Source organism: Narcine bancroftii, chromosome 1, assembly GCF_036971445.1.
Source record: "Narcine bancroftii isolate sNarBan1 chromosome 1, sNarBan1.hap1, whole genome shotgun sequence".
Lineage (NCBI taxonomy): Eukaryota > Metazoa > Chordata > Chondrichthyes > Torpediniformes > Narcinidae > Narcine > Narcine bancroftii.
This window is the reverse complement of record NC_091469.1, coordinates 435,342,526-435,361,033: the sequence shown is the minus strand read 5'-3', so window position 1 is coordinate 435,361,033 and position 18,508 is coordinate 435,342,526. Positions and strand designations below refer to the sequence as shown.

At 38.6% G+C, this 18,508-nt stretch overlaps 1 protein-coding gene across 5 annotated transcripts in view; it reads right to left on the bottom strand.

Annotated features, from left to right (window-relative positions):
• Positions 1–18,262, bottom strand: part of abcb4 (ATP-binding cassette, sub-family B (MDR/TAP), member 4) — a 151,488-nt gene extending 133,226 nt beyond the window's left edge. Inside the window, exons 1-3 of one of the 5 annotated variants that reach the window (XM_069914296.1) lie at positions 18,183–18,262; positions 5,999–6,092; positions 607–664 (exon numbers count right to left, since the gene is read on the bottom strand). In XM_069914296.1, the coding sequence (XP_069770397.1) occupies positions 607–664; positions 5,999–6,084 (144 nt within the window). In that variant the 5' untranslated portion in view covers positions 6,085–6,092; positions 18,183–18,262. Of the gene's footprint in view, positions 1–606; positions 665–5,998; positions 6,093–17,462; positions 17,514–17,978; positions 18,155–18,182 lie in introns of those variants that run through there. The other 4 variants (XM_069914298.1, XM_069914297.1, XM_069914294.1 and 1 more) reach the window with 4 other exon arrangements.
• Between the last annotated feature and the right edge of the window lie 246 nt (positions 18,263–18,508).

Genomic DNA, 18,508 nt, shown 5'->3' with positions numbered 1-18,508 from the left:
ATGCTACCTGACCATCTGAGGCTTTTCCAGAATTTTACTGTCTCATATCAGAATTTGCACGACATATATTTTGAGAAATAATACCTGCAGATGCTGGAGTCCTGAGCAAACAATGAGAAGCTGGAGGAACTCAATGCCATCTCAAAGGGTCCCAAGCCAATAGGAAGAGTGACCATTTCTCCCCATGGATGTTCCCTGACCCGCTGAGTTCCTTGAAGATACTCACTGTTTGCTCAGGGCTTCTGCAATACAATCAAGTTAATTATCATTGTATTAAAAACAGAAAAATAGAGTAACAAGAGATAAAAGTAGAAAGAAGCAATAAATAATGTTTAAAACAAAGCAGAACTAAGCAACTTTTTGCCAAATGTCAGAAAGCCTTTTGCAGGTGTAACGCTCTTAATGACAATGAAATAGCTCAGCTTTTTTCATAAAAAACATACATCATTTCAACATGTATAGTGCATTCACATAGACAAATATCATCCTGTATTGCATCTCACAAATATTACTAAATATTACTAAATTAGGTCTCAAAATATTTCATATTTAGAAATGCAGACAATTGCACGTTATATCATTGGAAATTATGTAAGTGAACCTTACCAAAGTTAGTAGGCTGACCATTTCATGACTTTTTCCCTTCTCTTTGTCCTTTGCTTCACTGCAAGTTTACAAAGTATAATAATTAGGTTTTATGAAATTTCATGTTTTAATTCTCCAATTCATTCATATCAAAAATATCTCCAAACTGGTTAAAACACAATGTCAGAAAAATGTTTATTAATAATAGTAAAATCATTAGGATTTTATTAATATTCATATTTTAATGATTTTTATTGCATTATATTTTACTACCATTGCTTTCAATAGTAATCTAAATAAATAACATAAATAACATAATTACAGCACGGAAACAGGCCATTAGGCCCTCCTAGTCCGCACCGAACCAAACACCCCTTTCTAGCCCCACCTCCCTGCACAATGCCCATAACCCTCCATCTTCTTCTCATCCATATACCTGTCCAACCTTTTCTTAAATAATACAATAGACTCCGCCGCCACTATTTCTCCCGGAAGATCATTCCACACGGCTATCACTCTCTGAGTAAAGAAGTTCCCCCTCATGTTACCTCTAAACCTCTGCCCCTTAATTCTTAACTCATGTCCTCTTGTTTTAATCTTTCCTCCTCTTAACGGAAATAGTCTATCCACATCCACTCTGTCTATCCCTTTCATAATCTTAAATACTTCTATCAAATCCCCTCTCAACCTTCTACGCTCCAAAGAATAAAGACCTAATCTGTCCAATCTCTCCCTATACTCTAGATGCTTAAACCCAGGTAACATTCTGGTAAACCTTCTCTGCACTCTCTCCACTCTGTTTATATCCTTCCTATAATTAGGCGACCAGAACTGCACACAGAACTCCAAATTAGGCCGCACCAACGTCTTATACAATCTCAACATCACCTCCCAACTCCTATATTCCATGCAATAATTGATAAAGGCCAGCATACTAAAAGCCTTCTTCACCACCCTATTCACGTGAGTTTCTACCTTCAGGGAACGATGTACCGTTACTCCTAAATCTTTCTGCTCTTCTGTATTCCTCAATGCTCTCCCATTTACCACGTATGTCCTATTCTGATTCTTCTTACCAAAATGAAGCACCTCACACTTATCAGCATTAAATTCCATCTGCCATTTTTCAGCCCACTTTTCTAAGCAGCCCAAATCCCTCTTCAATCCTTGAAAACCTTCTTCATTATCCACTATTCCACCTATCTTAGTATCGTCTGCATATTTACTAATCCAATTCACCACCCCATCATCTAGATCATTAATGTATATAACGAACAACAATGGGCCCAATACAGATCCTTGAGGCACACCACTGGTCACCGGCCTCCAACCTGACAGACAATTATCCACTACCACTCTCTGGCCTCTCCCTTTCAGCCAATGTTCAATCCATTTGACTATCTTAAAATTTATACCTAAAGACTGCACCTTCCTAACTAACCTTCCATGTGGTACCTTATCGAAGGCCTTACTGAAGTCCATATAGACAACATCCACTGCGCTACCCTCATCCACATTCCTAGTCACCTCTTCAAAAAATTCAATCAGATTGGTCAAACATGACCTTCCTCCCACAAATCCATGTTGAGTGCTCCTGATCAGACCCTGTCTATCCAGATGTTTATAAGTACTATCTCTAAGAATTTTCTCCATTAATTTACCTACCACAGACGTCAAACTTATGATTAGATTCAATCTCTGAGCCATGTTTACTAAATTCTTGATGATTAGTTTGGTTTCCACAAGGTAGATTTTTGGAAGAATTAACAATTATTTTATGTTCCGGTCGTTCACTGCCTGTTCTCTGGGGGTTATCAGTAGTTCCATATTATTGATTTTTCTTTTATTAATTCAAAAGGTAACCTTGATTAGAGGGAGGGGTTAGATTAGAGTTAACTTTAGCTATTAGTTTTCCCCCCCCTTATTTTATACAAGTTATTTCAATTAAAGGGTTTGACATGGTTGCATGGACCAATTCAATTAAATGTTTTTGACTCATTACAAGCAATTATTGATGTAGTTTTAGCCACTTTTTTCCCATTGCATTTTTTTCTTTTCTTCATGCGTGCTTGCTTGTATACTAATGAATTATTATGTAATTGTCAATTTTGTATTTATGCTTATACGCTAAAACTTTAATAAAAATATTTTAAAAGAAAAAGGGTAGATTTGACAAACAAGTTAGACAAATGTATGATGATAAAGGACAATATTTGGTGCAAAATATGTTTGGGACTCATGAATGTTATTGGGTTGAGCATATCATCTTCGAGACTGTTTTTTTTTGCAATATGCTGTTATGGAGGTAGATTACCAAGCCCAACTGAAACAAACCATAGCATGGCAAAGGTATACCTTTTAAAGTTCCAATACAAAGTTAATAATTTCATACTTCTTGAATATAGAACAGTACAGGAAAAGGCTTCTCAGCCCACATGTTTGTGCTGAACAGGATGTCCAAATCAAAAGTTAACTCCTTGCACTTGATTGGTATCCTTCCATCCCTTCAGAGCCAACTTTCTATCTAGAAGCCTCTTAAATGCTACTATTCACAAGTTCATAATTTAAAGGAGCAGAAGCAAGTCATTAGGCCCAAATTAGTCTGTTCCATAACTCGACGCTAAGCTGAATGATGTTCGCCCCTAGTTCCAATTTCCAGCCTTTCCCCCATATCCTTTGATATCCTTACTAATGAGATACTTGTCCATTTCCTGTTTAAATACTCTCAGTGATCTGGCCTCCACTGCTTTATGTGCCAGTGAGTTCCACAGATCCACGACCCTCTGATGAAAGAAGTTTTTCCTCGCCTTTGTTTTAATTGGATAACTTCTAATTTTAAGACTATGACACCTTGTCCTCGATTCACCCATCAAGGGAAACATCTTATCCGCAATCACTCCATCAAAACCTTTCAATATTCAAAATGTCTCTATTAGATTCCCCCCTCATTCTCCTATACTCCAACGAATACAACCCAAGAGCTGACAAATGCTCCCTATATGCCAACCCCTGCATTCCAGGAATCATCTTGGTAAATCTCCTCTGCACCCTCTCCAACAACATCACATCTTTTCTAAGATAGGGGCCCAAAACTGTACACGGTACTCTAAATGGGATCTCACCAGTGCCCCATAGAGCCTCATTAACACCTCTCTACACATACACTATTCCTCTTGAATGCTGGCATAGCATTCACCTTCTTCACTACCAATCCCACTTGGGCATTAACTTTTAGATTACTCTGTGCAAGGACACCCAGGTCTCTTTGCACCTCCGAGGATTGAATTTTCTCCCCATCTAGAAAGTTCTCTGCCTGTTTATTTCCACTGCCAAATTGTAGAACCAAACACTTTTCAAATTGTACTTCATCTGCCATATTTTTGCCCAGTCTCCCAATCTGTTTATGATTTCTTCAACAGTTCCTGCTCCACCAGCCATCCTAGTGTCATCCGCAAATTTGGCCACAAAACCATTCATTCTACAATCCAAATCAGTAATATAAATTGTAAACAGCAGCAGCCCCAAGACCGACCCCTGTGGAACACCGCTTATTACTGGCAGCCATCCTGAACAGGATCCCTTAATTTCAACCCTTTGCTTTCTGTCTATCATCCAATTTTCTATCCAGTCTAATATCATCCTTATAATTCCATGGGCCTTCATCTTATTTTTCCGCCTAAAATGAGGCATCTTACCGAAAGCCTTTTAAAAATCCAAATACACAATATCCACAGCCTCCCCTTTGTCTATCCTACCTGAGATTTCTTCAAAAAACTCTAATAGGTTAGTCAGGCATGATCTACTCTTTAAAAAAACATGCTGACTAGGACCAATCTTGTCATGCATTTCCAGTATTTCATAACTTCATCCTTGAGGATTGACTCTAATATCTTCTAAACCACTAACGCCAGACTTATAGAGCTATAGTTTCCTTTTTTCTGTTTCCCACCTTTCTTGTATAACGGAACCACATTTGCAACCTTCCAATCGCCTGGAACCACACAAGAGACTATTGATTTCTGGAAGATGTCATCACCAATGGATCTACAATCTCCAAAGCCATCTCTTTCAAAGCCCGCGGGTGTACCTCATCCAGACCGGGAGATTTATTCGTCTTTAATCCATTTAATTTACCTAGCACAATTTCTCTAGTAATCTTAACTGTATCCTACTCTACTCCCTGAAGCCTGTCTGTCAGGGATATTACAAATGTTTTCCACCATGAATACAGACATAAAATATTGATTTAACTCTTCTGCCATATCTTTGTAACCCATTAAAATTTCCCCAGCATCATTTTCTATCGGTTCTATGTCAACACTTGTCTCTTTAAAAAAAAATTTTAAAACTCTTAGTACCTTTTTCAATATCATTTGCCAATCTCCTTTCATAACTCATTTTTTTTTTCTGTTAAGTTTTTAAATGAATCCCGGTCCTCTGATTTCCCACTAATTTTAGCTACCTTATATGCCTTCCCCTTTGCTTTTATCTTGGCCGTAACTTATTTTGTTAGACACTTAGGTACCATCTTTCCATTGACTAATTTCCTTTTCCTTGGAATATCTTTTATTATTTGCAAAAATATCTTCCAATCCTGCTCTGTTCCTCTGACTAGTTTGTTCTTCCAGTCAACCTAAGCCTGTCTTTCCTCATACCACCATAGTTTCCTTCATTCCACTGAAAAATTGATACATTCTTTTCCTTTTCAAAATTGAAATTGAATTTGACCATGTTGTGATCACTGCTTCCCAGAGGTTCTAAGACCTTTAACTCCTTAACGACCTTAGGTTCATTGCACTTGACCCAATCGAGAACTGCATATCCCCTGGTGGGCTCTCAACAAGCTGTTCAGAAAATCCATCTCTGAGGTTTTCTACAAACTCACTCTCCTGTGATCCAGTAAATTCCTGTCCTTCCCAATACCCTGCCATGTTAAATTCTCCCACAATTATTTTGATATTATCTTTGCAATATGCTCTTTGTATTTCTGTCTGCATCTCATAGTCCACTACCTGGCTGGTGTTTGGGGCCTGTATATAAATGCCAATATAATCTTTTTACCCTTGGCATTTCTTAATTCAACCCACACTGATTCTACTCCTTTAGACCCTATGTCCCTTCTTTCTAATGATTTAATGTCATTACATCATCAGAGCCTCTCCCCCCCACCCCTCCACCTCTACCTCTACCCTCCTGTCCATCTTTTCAGGCACCTACCACTGTAAAACAAATTCCCCACACATCTCTCAAAGTTACCCTCTCACCTTAAACACATGTCCTCTGGTGCGTTTTTTAATGTACAAATATTAAAAAACAGCAAAATTCACAACTTGGATATGTAACACAGCAGAATCGATGAAACAACTTCAATGTTCAATTACTCATCAACGATCTTTCGTTTAGAATTTCTCACCTCTCTTCAGCCGGAGTTTTATCATTACAAATATTGATTGTTTCATTTGCCTCGGCAGTGTTTCCTTTCATATATTTTTCTGGCATCTCTTCACCTGTTGTAGAAATGTAATCAGGATTAGAGAAGTTTGACATTCAAAGATTTTTTATTGTTTTTGTGTGCAAATGAAGAAACAACAAACTATAATGAAACAGGATACAAAAACAAAAATGAGAAATCTGGTTTAATCCTTTGCAAAACTACCAGGCATCTCCCAGAAATAGCAGTGAATCTCTTGCACTTTGTGCACTAAGGAACAAGTTCTATAATCTGATGCAAAGAAAATGTCTGGTACTAGGCAACACCACGTACTGAATACAGCCTGGTATACATAGGATTCTCTCTTCAGTTGGAGATAGGTTAATTGATAAATTGGTCCAGAAAAAAAAATATCAATTCAAGATTCCTCGCGGAACCCAAAGGTTATTAAAAGACAGGGAGGCATGGATAACTCGATTACAAAGCAGGACCCCCTGAAAAAGGTAAATCTGACTGAACATTTCAAAAATAAAAAACCTGCAATTTTTTTTGCCAAGACTGAATGACCGATGGCATGAGTCATTCACCAATGTAGGAATACAAAAAAAACCTTGAAAGAAAATTTAAATTTAAAACAATGGATAAAGTACCATCTCTTTAATCTTATTTCATGGAGTGGGACAGATCAGCAGGTCAGTTTACCAGCCAGGATTCCCTTGCACCACACTCAGGTACATTTTAGAGACAAATATCTTGTTTGCACCTGAAGAATCAAGTCAAATGAGACATGGGGCTATGAGGAATTCCAACAGGTTGTGTTAAACCAGACTGCATAAAAACCCACTAGATGAGGCACAACTTCACCAACTGCCCCAAGACCGCAGGGACTAGAAACCCTTGATTGGACTCAGCTGTTGGGCCTTCCACTGGAGCATGACTCAGACTGATAAGCACACTCAGCCAAGAGAGCCCAATGCCACAGATTTAGACATGGGAGCTTTTCAGGTTGGCCATGGTCCAGTCTGCAGCTGCTCCACTGGCAACTTTGATCCCAAAGGCAACAAGACAAGCTATTTCTAATCAGAGGGGAAAATGAGGAACCCCACCACCATAATAACCAAAATATAAACTGTTCTTTCAGAACTTTTATTTGCTCCAGAGCGCAACAAATGAATATAATGACAATTTAAAAAGCCATTTTTATAAAGATTCTGGACAAGTTTCCAACTTATTGAGATTTTAAGTGGCACAAATGAATTTGACTCCTGGGATCAATTGTTGGAGTCTTAAAGAGGTATTACAAGTTTGAAACAGTCTTACAGCATGGAAACTGGCTCTTCAAGCCAAACTTGTCCAATCAAGTGCCCATCTAAAATTGTCCCATTTGCAAGCATTTGGCCAATATTGGTCTAATCTTTTTCTATCCATGTATCTACTCAGATCACAAGATATAGGAGCAGAAGTAGGCCAATCAGCCCATCGAGTCTGTTCTGCCATTCTATCATGAGATGATCCATTCTTCCACTCAGCTCCACTCCCTGGCCTTCTCCCCATAACCCTTCATGCCCTGACTATTCAAATACCAGTCAATACACCCATGACCTCCCTTTCACAACTGATTGTGGCAACAAATTCCACAGACACACGACCCTCTAGCTAAAGAAATTTCTCTACATCGGTTTTAAATTGAGACCCCTTTATCTTTTAAATCCTGTAATCCTTTGATTGTCCCATGTACCCATCATCTTGAGTAAAAATCGACCATCAAAGCCCTTTTAAATCTTTCCCATCTCACTTAAATCTACACCATCTATTCAAGAATAGACCTACAAAGGAGAAAAAGGCAGAGAGCATTCACTTTATCCATATGCTTCATGATTTTATACACACATGTTAATAGCTTCTCAACCTTTTTCTTTACACTAACATTTTAAGTATTCCCTATGCCATAGGTGCTCTGTGATTAGTAAGGGATTGTTTAAGGTGGTATGTGGATGGAAAGAAAAAGTTTGAAAACCATTGTTTTATTCATACCTAACTGACTCATTATGTGCATGGTTTCATAACTCTAAAGGAAATGGGCCAATGACAAATTTTCTCAAACAAAATATTTTAGTAGCAATTGGGTCGAGAGCAAAGATTCTCGACCTTCCCTTCCCATTGTTAAAATGTTCCAAACAATGACACACCGAAAAATCCAGGACAAATGGACTTAAAAGTTGTCATTATACTAGCTACAAAGCATTAAAAAAAAGCAAATCCAGATCAACTTCAATAGGATTTTATTGAAAAATTAATATTTCACTTTAAGGATTGACAGTCCACACCACCGAGAAATCATAAACCCCACCCTCAGAATGGTCATCCCAAGAGGAAGAAATGCCTGCCAAGATTTTAAACTTCAGTAAAGTAGCAAGATTCTTTTCTTCTTTGGCTTGGCTTCGCGGACGAAGATTTATGGAGGGGTAATGTCCACATCAGCTGCAGGCTTGTTTGTGGCTGACAAGTCCGATGCGGGACAGGCAGACATGCTTGCAGCGGCTGCAAGGGAAAATTGGTTGGTTGGGGTTGGGTTTTTCCTCCTTTGTCTTTTGTCAGTGAGGCGGGCTCTGCGGTCTTCTTCAAAGGAGGTTGCTGCCCGCCGAACTGTGAGGCGCCAAGATGCATGGTTTGAGGCGATATCAGCCCACTGGCGGTGGTCAATGTGGCAGGCACCAAGATATTTCTTTAGGCAGTCCTTGTATCTCTTCTTTGGTGCACCTTTGTCTCGGTGGCCAGTGGAGAGCTCACCATATAACACGATATTGGGAAGGCGATGGTCCTCCATTCTGGAGACGTGACCTACCCAGCGCAGTTTGATCTTCAGCAGCAAGATCAAAAGCAACAAGATTAATCGTTGAAAAAAATCCCTTTTCAATTGTTTGTTGGACCATATCCTGGATCGTTCATCTTCTAACTCACCTACATTAAACAAATCTGCCCTATTAATACATTCTTTTTTAAAATCAGATTATGGTATTTCAGATATTTGGGATTTCTTTTATCCTACCAACAGAGAATAATTTTTTTTCCTCCCTAGTTTATCACACTTACTCACACATTGATTATTTTTTAATTGATAATCATTTAATTTCATTAACCATTCTTGTGGTTACCATAGTATTGTAATACCTAATCATGCCCCTGTTACAATGTCACTGAACCTTCCTAATTATCCTCAAGATAAAAGATACTGGCATTTTAATTCAGTGTTATTATCAGATTAGGACCATTAAATTTATGGAAGAATATAGTTTTTTTATACCAATCTCTCTTCTGAGACCTCTAGTTTAGTTATATGGAATACTTTGAAGGATTTTAGAGGAAAAATTATTTCATATACTATAAATAAGAAAACGAAGATGGATAAAGAAAGATCTGAGTTAATTAAACAAATTTAGCAGTTAGATCAATAATAAGATGAAACTAAAAACTCCGATGTATACAAAAAATGGATTGAACTTAAAATTTGATCTTCTCTCAACATAACCAGCCGAATGCCAACTTTTGAAAGCTAAAAGTTAATTTTGCATTCATGGTGATAAATCTGGTAAGTTTTTGGCCAGCAATTGAGAGGATTTGGTGCTAAACGACACATCATAAAAGTTCATAAAGATAATGAACTTCAGATCATTTGGAGATAAACATAACATTTAAAAGATTCAACTTCAAATAGCATTCTTCCTAATACACAAATGACAATAATTTGATGAAAATTTTCTTAGATCCATTGAACATTTCCAAGGTTTCTTTAGATGGTCAAATCAAACTGGATGAATCTATTTCACAAGAAGAAATCACAACTGCTATTTCCTCATTACAATCTGGAAAGGCCCCTGGACACGATGGGTTCCCAATGAAATTTTTCAATTTATTTTCTCAACAGCACACACCTTACCTGTGGTGTTTCTGATTCTTTTGAACAGAATAAGCTTCCAGACTCATTGTATGAGACTTGTGTATCTTTAATTGCAAAGAAAAGTTAAAAAAAAAAACAACCAAATATTCTTCTTATAGGCCATTCTCCCTATTGAATGTTGATGCTAAAATTTTATTCAATAGGATGGAAAACATTTTACCATCAATTATTTCTGAAGATCAAATAGGGTTTATTGGAGGTAAAGGTTCCATGTAATACTAGTTAGAATGCAACATGCATGAAATTCTTTTAACTTTTGTATACCACAAGGTAAACAGAGTCAACACTTTGTCCAGCACCCCTCACAGAAACCTACAGCAATGTCCCCTCCAAGTACTGACCAGGCTTGAGTCTGCTTAGCTTTCAAGATCAGAATCTCAGGTGTATTCATGCCTCAAAAACATTATTCCTATGTTAATATATGTAGCTTAATGAATATTATGCATTTGCCTTCCAGGAAAACTCCTGCGTATTCTTACATTGGATGCTGAAAAAGCTTTTGATCAGATAGAATAAACTTATCTGTTTATAACCCATGAAAATTTTAATTTTGGTTCTGATTTTATTACATGGGTTAAACTATTGTATTCATGACCCTTTGCCACAATTTTTACACATTTACAACAATCTCAACCTTTTAATCTTCAATGTGGCACTCATCAAGGATGCCCGTCAAGCCCTTTATTATTTGATCTGGCAATAGAAACATTGGCAATTGCATTTCGTGTGTGCAAGGACATCTTGGGGATATGGCAGAAAGGGATTGAACACAAGGTCTCTCTTTATGCAGATGATCTCTTACTTTACATTTCAAATCCAACCGCATCATGTTATGCTTAAATGAGTGAAACATTCCCTGACCCAATGGTCACCTTTGTCTACAACTCTATTGGCCATATAAATTCTATTAAAATGAATATTTTGCCTAAATTTTTTAATCTCTTTTTCAACATGTTCCAATATTTATTCCTAAATTGTTTTTCAACTCACTTGACTCAGCCATGCCATCTTACATATGGAAGGATAAGCGTCCTCACTCGAATAAAGTTCTTCTTCAGAGATCTAAGAAAGATGGTGGAATGGCTCTACCCAACTTTAGATTCTACTATTGGGCAGTCAATAAATGAAGTCTTACATTCTGGTCCCTCTTTCAGAATCATTTTGACCATCCATTATGGATATCAATGGATGTGAATTACCCCCCGCCCCCCCCCCCAAGTGCTTCTTGGCTCTTCATTTCCATTCTCAAAATCGATAATCCCAGTTTTAAATATTCTATGAGAATTTTGGCACAATTTAGAAACATTTTGCATTTCATAATTTTTCCCTCTCAAGTCCTATTATATCAAATCAAATTTCTCAACCCTCTTTACATGATGATATTTTTCAGAGATGGTATAGAGAGGGTAATTGAAGCTTTAATGATTTGTTCATTGATAGATATTTTGCAACATTTGAACAGATTATTGCTAAATTTAACTGCCTAAATCTCCATTTTTTTTAGATATTTGCAAGTCCAGCATTTTCTTTGAAGTGAGTCTCAATCAAATTTAATAGATGATTTTTTAAAGCTTAGTCCCTTTGCATAAGGTTTATGAGAAATTGTTATGTTTAAAGCAGACTTCATTAGATAAAATTAAAAATACTTGGGTACAAGATTTAAATTTGATTACATAAGATGTGGATTGGGACAATTCTCAAATTAGTTAATAGCTCTTCAGTATGTGCTCAATATTGTCTATTACAATTCAAAGAGGTACATAGAGAGCATTTGTCTAAGGCTAAATTGTCTCACTTTTATTCCAATATGACTCCCTGGTGTGATAGGTGTAAGAGCAGAGAAGTGTCATTAATTCATATGTTCTGGACTTGTCCAAGTCTAGCAAAATACTGGAGGGAAGTTTTCTATACTTTATCAAAAAAATTTCAATATAGATTTAACACTGAATCCTTTGGTACAATGGGAGGGAATGGTTCTTCTTTCTCTCTGGTTCAGTCATGCTATTTCTTTTGCCTCTCTTTTGGTGAGGCGTGTGATTTTACTTAAGGGGAAGGAAGCTGCCCCACCTACTCATGATCAATGGTTGCATGACATCATGTCCTGTTTGAATATGGAAAAGATTCATTATTCAATTAATAATTCAGATACAATATTCCAGATTTTATGGGGGTCATTTATAACTCACTATCTTAGTTTATAATTTTATTCCAATGTAATTAAATTGTCTGAATTATATCTTTTCCACATTCATTATATATTTTTAAAAATTTTCTTTGTTCCTTTCTTTGCATTATTAGTTTTTTTCTAAAAATGATATACTATTTAGAATATAAATTGTAAATCACATCCATAATTCACGCATGTTAGTGATATATGGAATGTTTTATTTAGTTTGTGTAACTGCCCATACCATCTTATTAAATTATAACTTTTTTTTGTTTGTACAAGTTCTCTATTAAAATCAATAATTATTTTAAAAAGAAAAAATCCCTGTAGCGAAGGACAACCAAATCTCACCAGAGACTGCAAGAGCAGACGGAGAACAAGAGGAGGAGTGGTTAAAATGCACTGGGAGAGGTAGGTGCTCATTTAAATTGCTCCATTGGCCAATTTGCTGAAGTCAATAAAAGTAAGGAAAGCTCAGGCAGAGTGGCCAGTGTGTGGGTGGCCCAGGGTACAATTTGTGAGTTAGAGGCTTTGGCGAGCAGAGGCAGAGAACATACAACAGGCGAGGTCAGCTACAATCTCTCGAAGTAGCTGTGTGGATCAATAGGATAGTTAAGAAGGCTTAAGGTATACTGGCCTTCATTAGTAGGGAGAAGTAGTTCAGGTAAGGTTATAGCTTGAAAATCTCTGGTGAGACCACACTTAGAATATGGTGATCAGTTCTGGTCACCCCAGTAAAGGAAGAATGTGGAAGCTATAGAGAGGAGATTTACCAGGATGTTGCCTGGATTGGAGAATGCATCTTATTAGGAAAGGTTAACAGAGTTGGAGCTTTTCTCTTTGGAGTGAAGCTTGAAAGGTGAATTAATAAAAGTCTACAAGATTATGAGAGACTTAGATAAGGTCAACAGCCAGCATTTTCCCCCCTCCTTCCCTCTCCCACACCCACCACTCTCCCCGCCCCCCCCCACCCCCGCCCCCAGAGCAGGAATAGCAAATACCAGGGGACATCTGTGCAAAATGAAGGGAGGCAAGTTTAGGGAAGGCATCAAGGGCATTTTTAAAAAAATCTCTCTCTCTATCCATATCTATATATATCTATATATATCTATATATATAGATATATATAGATATATATAGATATATATAGATATATATAGATATATATAGATATATATAGATATATATAGATATATATAGATATATATAGATATATATAGATATATTTATACACGCACATACACACAGATTTCTGGTGCTAGGGCTAGTGGTGGAGGCCAGAACAATATGGGCATTCAAAAGATGAAAGAAAAACAGAAGGTTATGAGGTAGGGCGAGTTTGGGGTTAGGAGTTTTGGTAGGTCAATACAACATTGTGGGCTTAAGGGCCTGTACTGTGTTCTTATGTTCAATGTTCAAATCTCATCAGGAATGTAGTCAGGGGTTTAAGGTAATCTAAACATCATTAAGATAACTGACAAAGCATTGACATGAAATAGTGCTTCCAACAAAGCAGATAACTGGTTTAAAATGACTGGACTGAAACACAAAAGAAAATTAAGGATTTTTTTCAGCTCAAAATTTCCAAGTACATTAGCCCAAAGCAATTGAAAAACCGGAGCCAGGAAATTCTATTCTCCCCAAGCACCCCAGACACGTGGACAGTATCTGGAGAAGTGCCCCCAGGGAGACCTATTTCATCAGAATATGGAAGCAGGAAATATGGTATCTGTCACATCAAGTTTACATATCACTTCATACAGATTATTATCTCTATGATACACTAATATGATACCTTTTACAATGAAAATTGACACAAACACATCAAGAGGAACAGGTAAACCGATAAAATATCCCCAGCCTGTCACATGTTCTGAGATGAACAAAGATGATTACTAATTCAACTATGTATTCTATCTGTAAATGAAAGGCACTGGCTTGGGAAAGAGGTTTGCTCTATCTTGTGACACTAAATATAAAGTAGATTTGAAAGATGCTGGAAGAGTGGCCCCAGGATTTGTTTGTGCAAATAGATTTCTGGACAAGAAAGGAATTTGACAGATAGGAGCCAAAAAGCAGGAAAATAAGAGTAGTTTAGGTGGACAATAGTCAGCATGGATAAGTTGAACCAAAAGGCCTGTTTCCATGTAAAACTCGATGACGACATGACATTTGAGGCATAGATAGGTTTGGAACAGTTTTTAAGGAATTCATTTGCATCTTCAATAATCAACATCTTTCAATCAGACTTCAAGCTACAACACACAATCAGCTTCCTTGGTACCATCTTCCTCAAAATGACAAGAAAACAACAATTTAGCAACTCACATCTTCTTCAAAATGGAAGGAAAAAAAAATCAACTGCAAAGGCTGGAAATATTTAAAAAAATGCTAGAATCACTCAGCAGGCCAGGTCACATCCGTGGGAGGAGAAAGAGAATTAATTGTTGCATGTTGAAGAACTCAAGGGCTCTTCGATCTGACACACTGACTCCCACGTTCTATCCTAACTAGGCCTTCAAGCTAAGGCAGAGATTCATGTCTTCTTTTCAACTATCCCATCCCATTAATGTTGCATTCCCTCCCCTGCTCTACTCTTGTTCTTTCTCCCTTCAGGAACCTTTAATTTAAAAAAAAACCATTATCCTCCCCCACCAGGTTCCCTCTACACGTCATCCACACCCTATCCTGTTGGATAACTTTGCCTTTTGGCATATCCTTACCACCACCACCCATACCTCACTCTATTTGCCCATAATTTCTTTCTTATCTGGTTCCATTTATACAAGAACACAAGAAATAGGTGCAGGAATTGACCATGTGTCCATCGAGCCTGCTCAGATATTCAATAAGATCAGTCCCACTTGCCTGCCTGTTACCCATAACCCTTTATCCCCCTACCATTCAAATGTATGTGTCCTAAACACATTTTATGAAGAAGCCTCCTCTACTTCCTTGGGGAGAGAATTCCACAGATTCATTACTCTGGAAGCAGCAGTTCCTCATTATCTCAATCTTAAATCTACTCCACTGAATCTTGAGGCTATGTTCCCAGGTTATACTCTCACTTAGCAGTGGAAACAACCTCTCAGTGTCTATCTTATCTAATCCTTTCATGATTTTATGTCTCTGTTCTCTCTGCACAACAGCATGCTGAAATTTTCACCATTTAAATAATAGTCAAATCTACTATTTTCCTTTTCAACATGGATGACCTTACACTGTACTCTATCCGCCAGATCCTCACAGACTCTCTTAACCCATCTATATTTCTCTCCAGACTCTGTCCTCTGTGGAATTTTGTTTTCCACTCAGTTTGGTGTCATCAACAAATTTAGATAGACCACACTCTGCCCCTTCTCCAAATAATTTATGTACAGGTGTGGGCCCAGCACTGGGCCCTGTAGCACATCACTGATTGCCATCCAGAGAAACACCTACATAGTCCAACTCTCTGACTTGAATTGGTTAATTAATCTTCTACCCATTAATCCCAATACCATGCATCCCTCTCTTATGCAAGTCTTTTGTGCAGCATCTCATCAAACACCTCTGGAAATTCAATATACAGGTATACAACATTCACCTGTTCCATTCTATACAATGCACTCTAAAGCCTCAAAAAACCATAACCATATAACAATTACAGTACGGAAACAGGCCCTTCTAGTCCGCACCGATGTATGTTAACTCCACTAGTTCCACCTACCTACTCCCTGGCCATATCCCTCCAACCCCCTCACACACAGGTAATTAAAGCTAAAATCAAGCTCACAATTAATTAATATGCAGCCAACCATCTACCACATCCAGCATATAGGACAAAGAGTTGCCTACATTGTATTAACAGAGAAGGAATAATTATCATGCAAGTTGCATGTAATTTCCCACTCTAGTTGAGCATAACTCACCCTTCCTAAATCCTATCTAGATATCTTGTTTAATGACAACTTCAAGCATTTTCCCCAACAGGACACGTTAAACTAATTAACCTATCGTTACCTGCCTTTTGCATACTCTTTCTTTAAACCACACATGTCAAACTCTAGCCCGCGGGCCAAATTTGGCCCGCGATATAATTATATTTGGCCCGCAAGATCATTTCAAAAACGTATTAGAGGTGGCCCGCTGGCCGCCGCGCCAGTATAGCTCATGCACAGTAATACAACAAATCCCAGAATGCATTGGCGTCAGCCTGCTAATCGCCCCCACCTCCTCTGTTTACGTTGCAGGGTCTCACCGTGGACTCTGGTTTTGGGGCCTGGCCGGTGTCAGGGGAAGCCAAGGCCGCTTCCCAGCGCCCAGAACCGGAGGCCTCGGGCCTGACCTCGCCAGGACCATTGCCCACTCCCCCTCCCTGCCACAGGCCGACCCGCGATTCACGGTGACGGGGCCGCTGATCCGCCGAGATGCCGCCCTGCAGCGAGAGCCGATGCCCCCGCACTGTCGTCGTCCAACCCGATCGCCTGCAAACCCCCGCCCTCCCGCACACAGGCCTGAGTAAGGATTATGAACTTTAATCTCAGGATAAAACGATCTTCCAATAGTTTCATGTCACAGTGATAAATATATTCCTGGTTAAAAATGGTCCTGCACCTGGATACAAGTTCATGAGGCATAAAACTTGAAAAGTGTGTAAATCAAAGGATATCTGTACCAATGGAAAAAGGGCATGGCAAATAACCCTGCTAGAGTTCATGCCCACAATCAGTCACCCATTTGATTGTTTCAGGGATCATGTTATTCTCCCACATTCTCAATAGCCCTCAGATTTTACTATTCGACAGCACACTAGCAACATTTGACAAATCCTCTATCGAGAAATATTATTTATTGAATATTTTATTTCTCATTTGTTAATGCTTCTGGAAAGAGTTTATCCAAAACTATTATTAAGCATTTATTTTAATAAGAAAAAGTTTAACATTACATATGTTGAAAGAAGAGAAAACATGCAAATGTTGTTGAAAATTTTCAATAAATATTTAGTTCGGCCCTCGACTTAGTCCAAGTTTTTAATTTTGGCCCTCCGTGAATTTGAGTTTGACACCCCTGCTTTAAAAACAGTGAAGTTACATTTAGTATCTTCTAATCTGCCAGGAGGAGCCCAGAATCAAGAGAATTTTATTAAATTACCACCGTCCAGCTGGTCTCTACATTCTCCACCCTACTTTGATTCCATCTATCCCCTGGTTTTCTAACCTGCTTCCACCAATCCCCCCCATCCCCCACCCACCTCCTCACCTACCAGGGCCCGATTCACCCTTTCTTTGCCCTGACCACCTTCCCTCTCTACCCTGGTGCAGGCGTTTGGTATTCACCCTGGCGAGATCCTCCAGCAGGTTTGAAGTTTGACTCCAGCAATTCGTCTGCCTAGTGACCCTGGTTCATTAAACCACAATCCCAGGGGCTGCAGACTTTTCTGTTTCACTTCGTCTCCTGTGCAGGACGTCCTACGGGTGGGAGATCTCAGCTCCCGAAAACTGACCACCTCCTTTTTATTGTTCACCCGCCTCCAAGTGAATACATCGACACAGGACAGCGATGAGAATAAGTGCAAGGGTAATCGTTCTCATTTTCAATGGATCACGTTTACTCGTATCAAACCTCTGCCGTACCAGTTGAAAGGTACAAATTCTTTGAAGCCAACATCCGATTCGAGCAGATTAGGATCAATTAGACCCGGCCAAATAAGTCCCCCTCCCCTCCAAAACTAAACGGCACATTATTTTTTTACGTATTCTCGATATGCAAAATGCTAAATGCAGAATCTTCTTTAGTTGCCAACCGCGCCAGACAAAATAAGGATTCAAAAGCAGAAATGCAATGAAACTTACGGTTTTCCCCGCGCAACGGGCTGCGGTGTTTTCACGTTTAACTATTGCCTTTAATGGAGAGATTTGCCAACTAAAGCTGAACTTTTCGGTGTCAAGTCTAATTTCAAAAGGAAGATCACCTTCACAACCAATGAACCATAATCACGTATTACCGACCGCACCCAGTGAAACAGATATCGCTGCAGGAAATCATTACGAGCTCACCCCTGGAATGGAACTGGTGCCGCGCCGGTCTGTAGCATCATCTACAGGTTGAATGCCGCGGACCCGTGTCCCCAAAACTAGACGAGCGCCCTTCCTTCATCGGCCTCTTGATGTGTACCTGGTGTTTTGTTTAGATATTCCAACTCCAACTGTAAGTATTTATTGATCCATTTATATTTATTATCTCGTTCTTGCGCCTCCTGGTAACTTAATTTGTACTGCTCTATGTATTACTGATGTACCTTATTTACCGGGGTGGATGCAACAAGTTAGGATGAAGGTACATTGTAGATGTACACAACCGGAAGGCCTTGGATGAATCATCA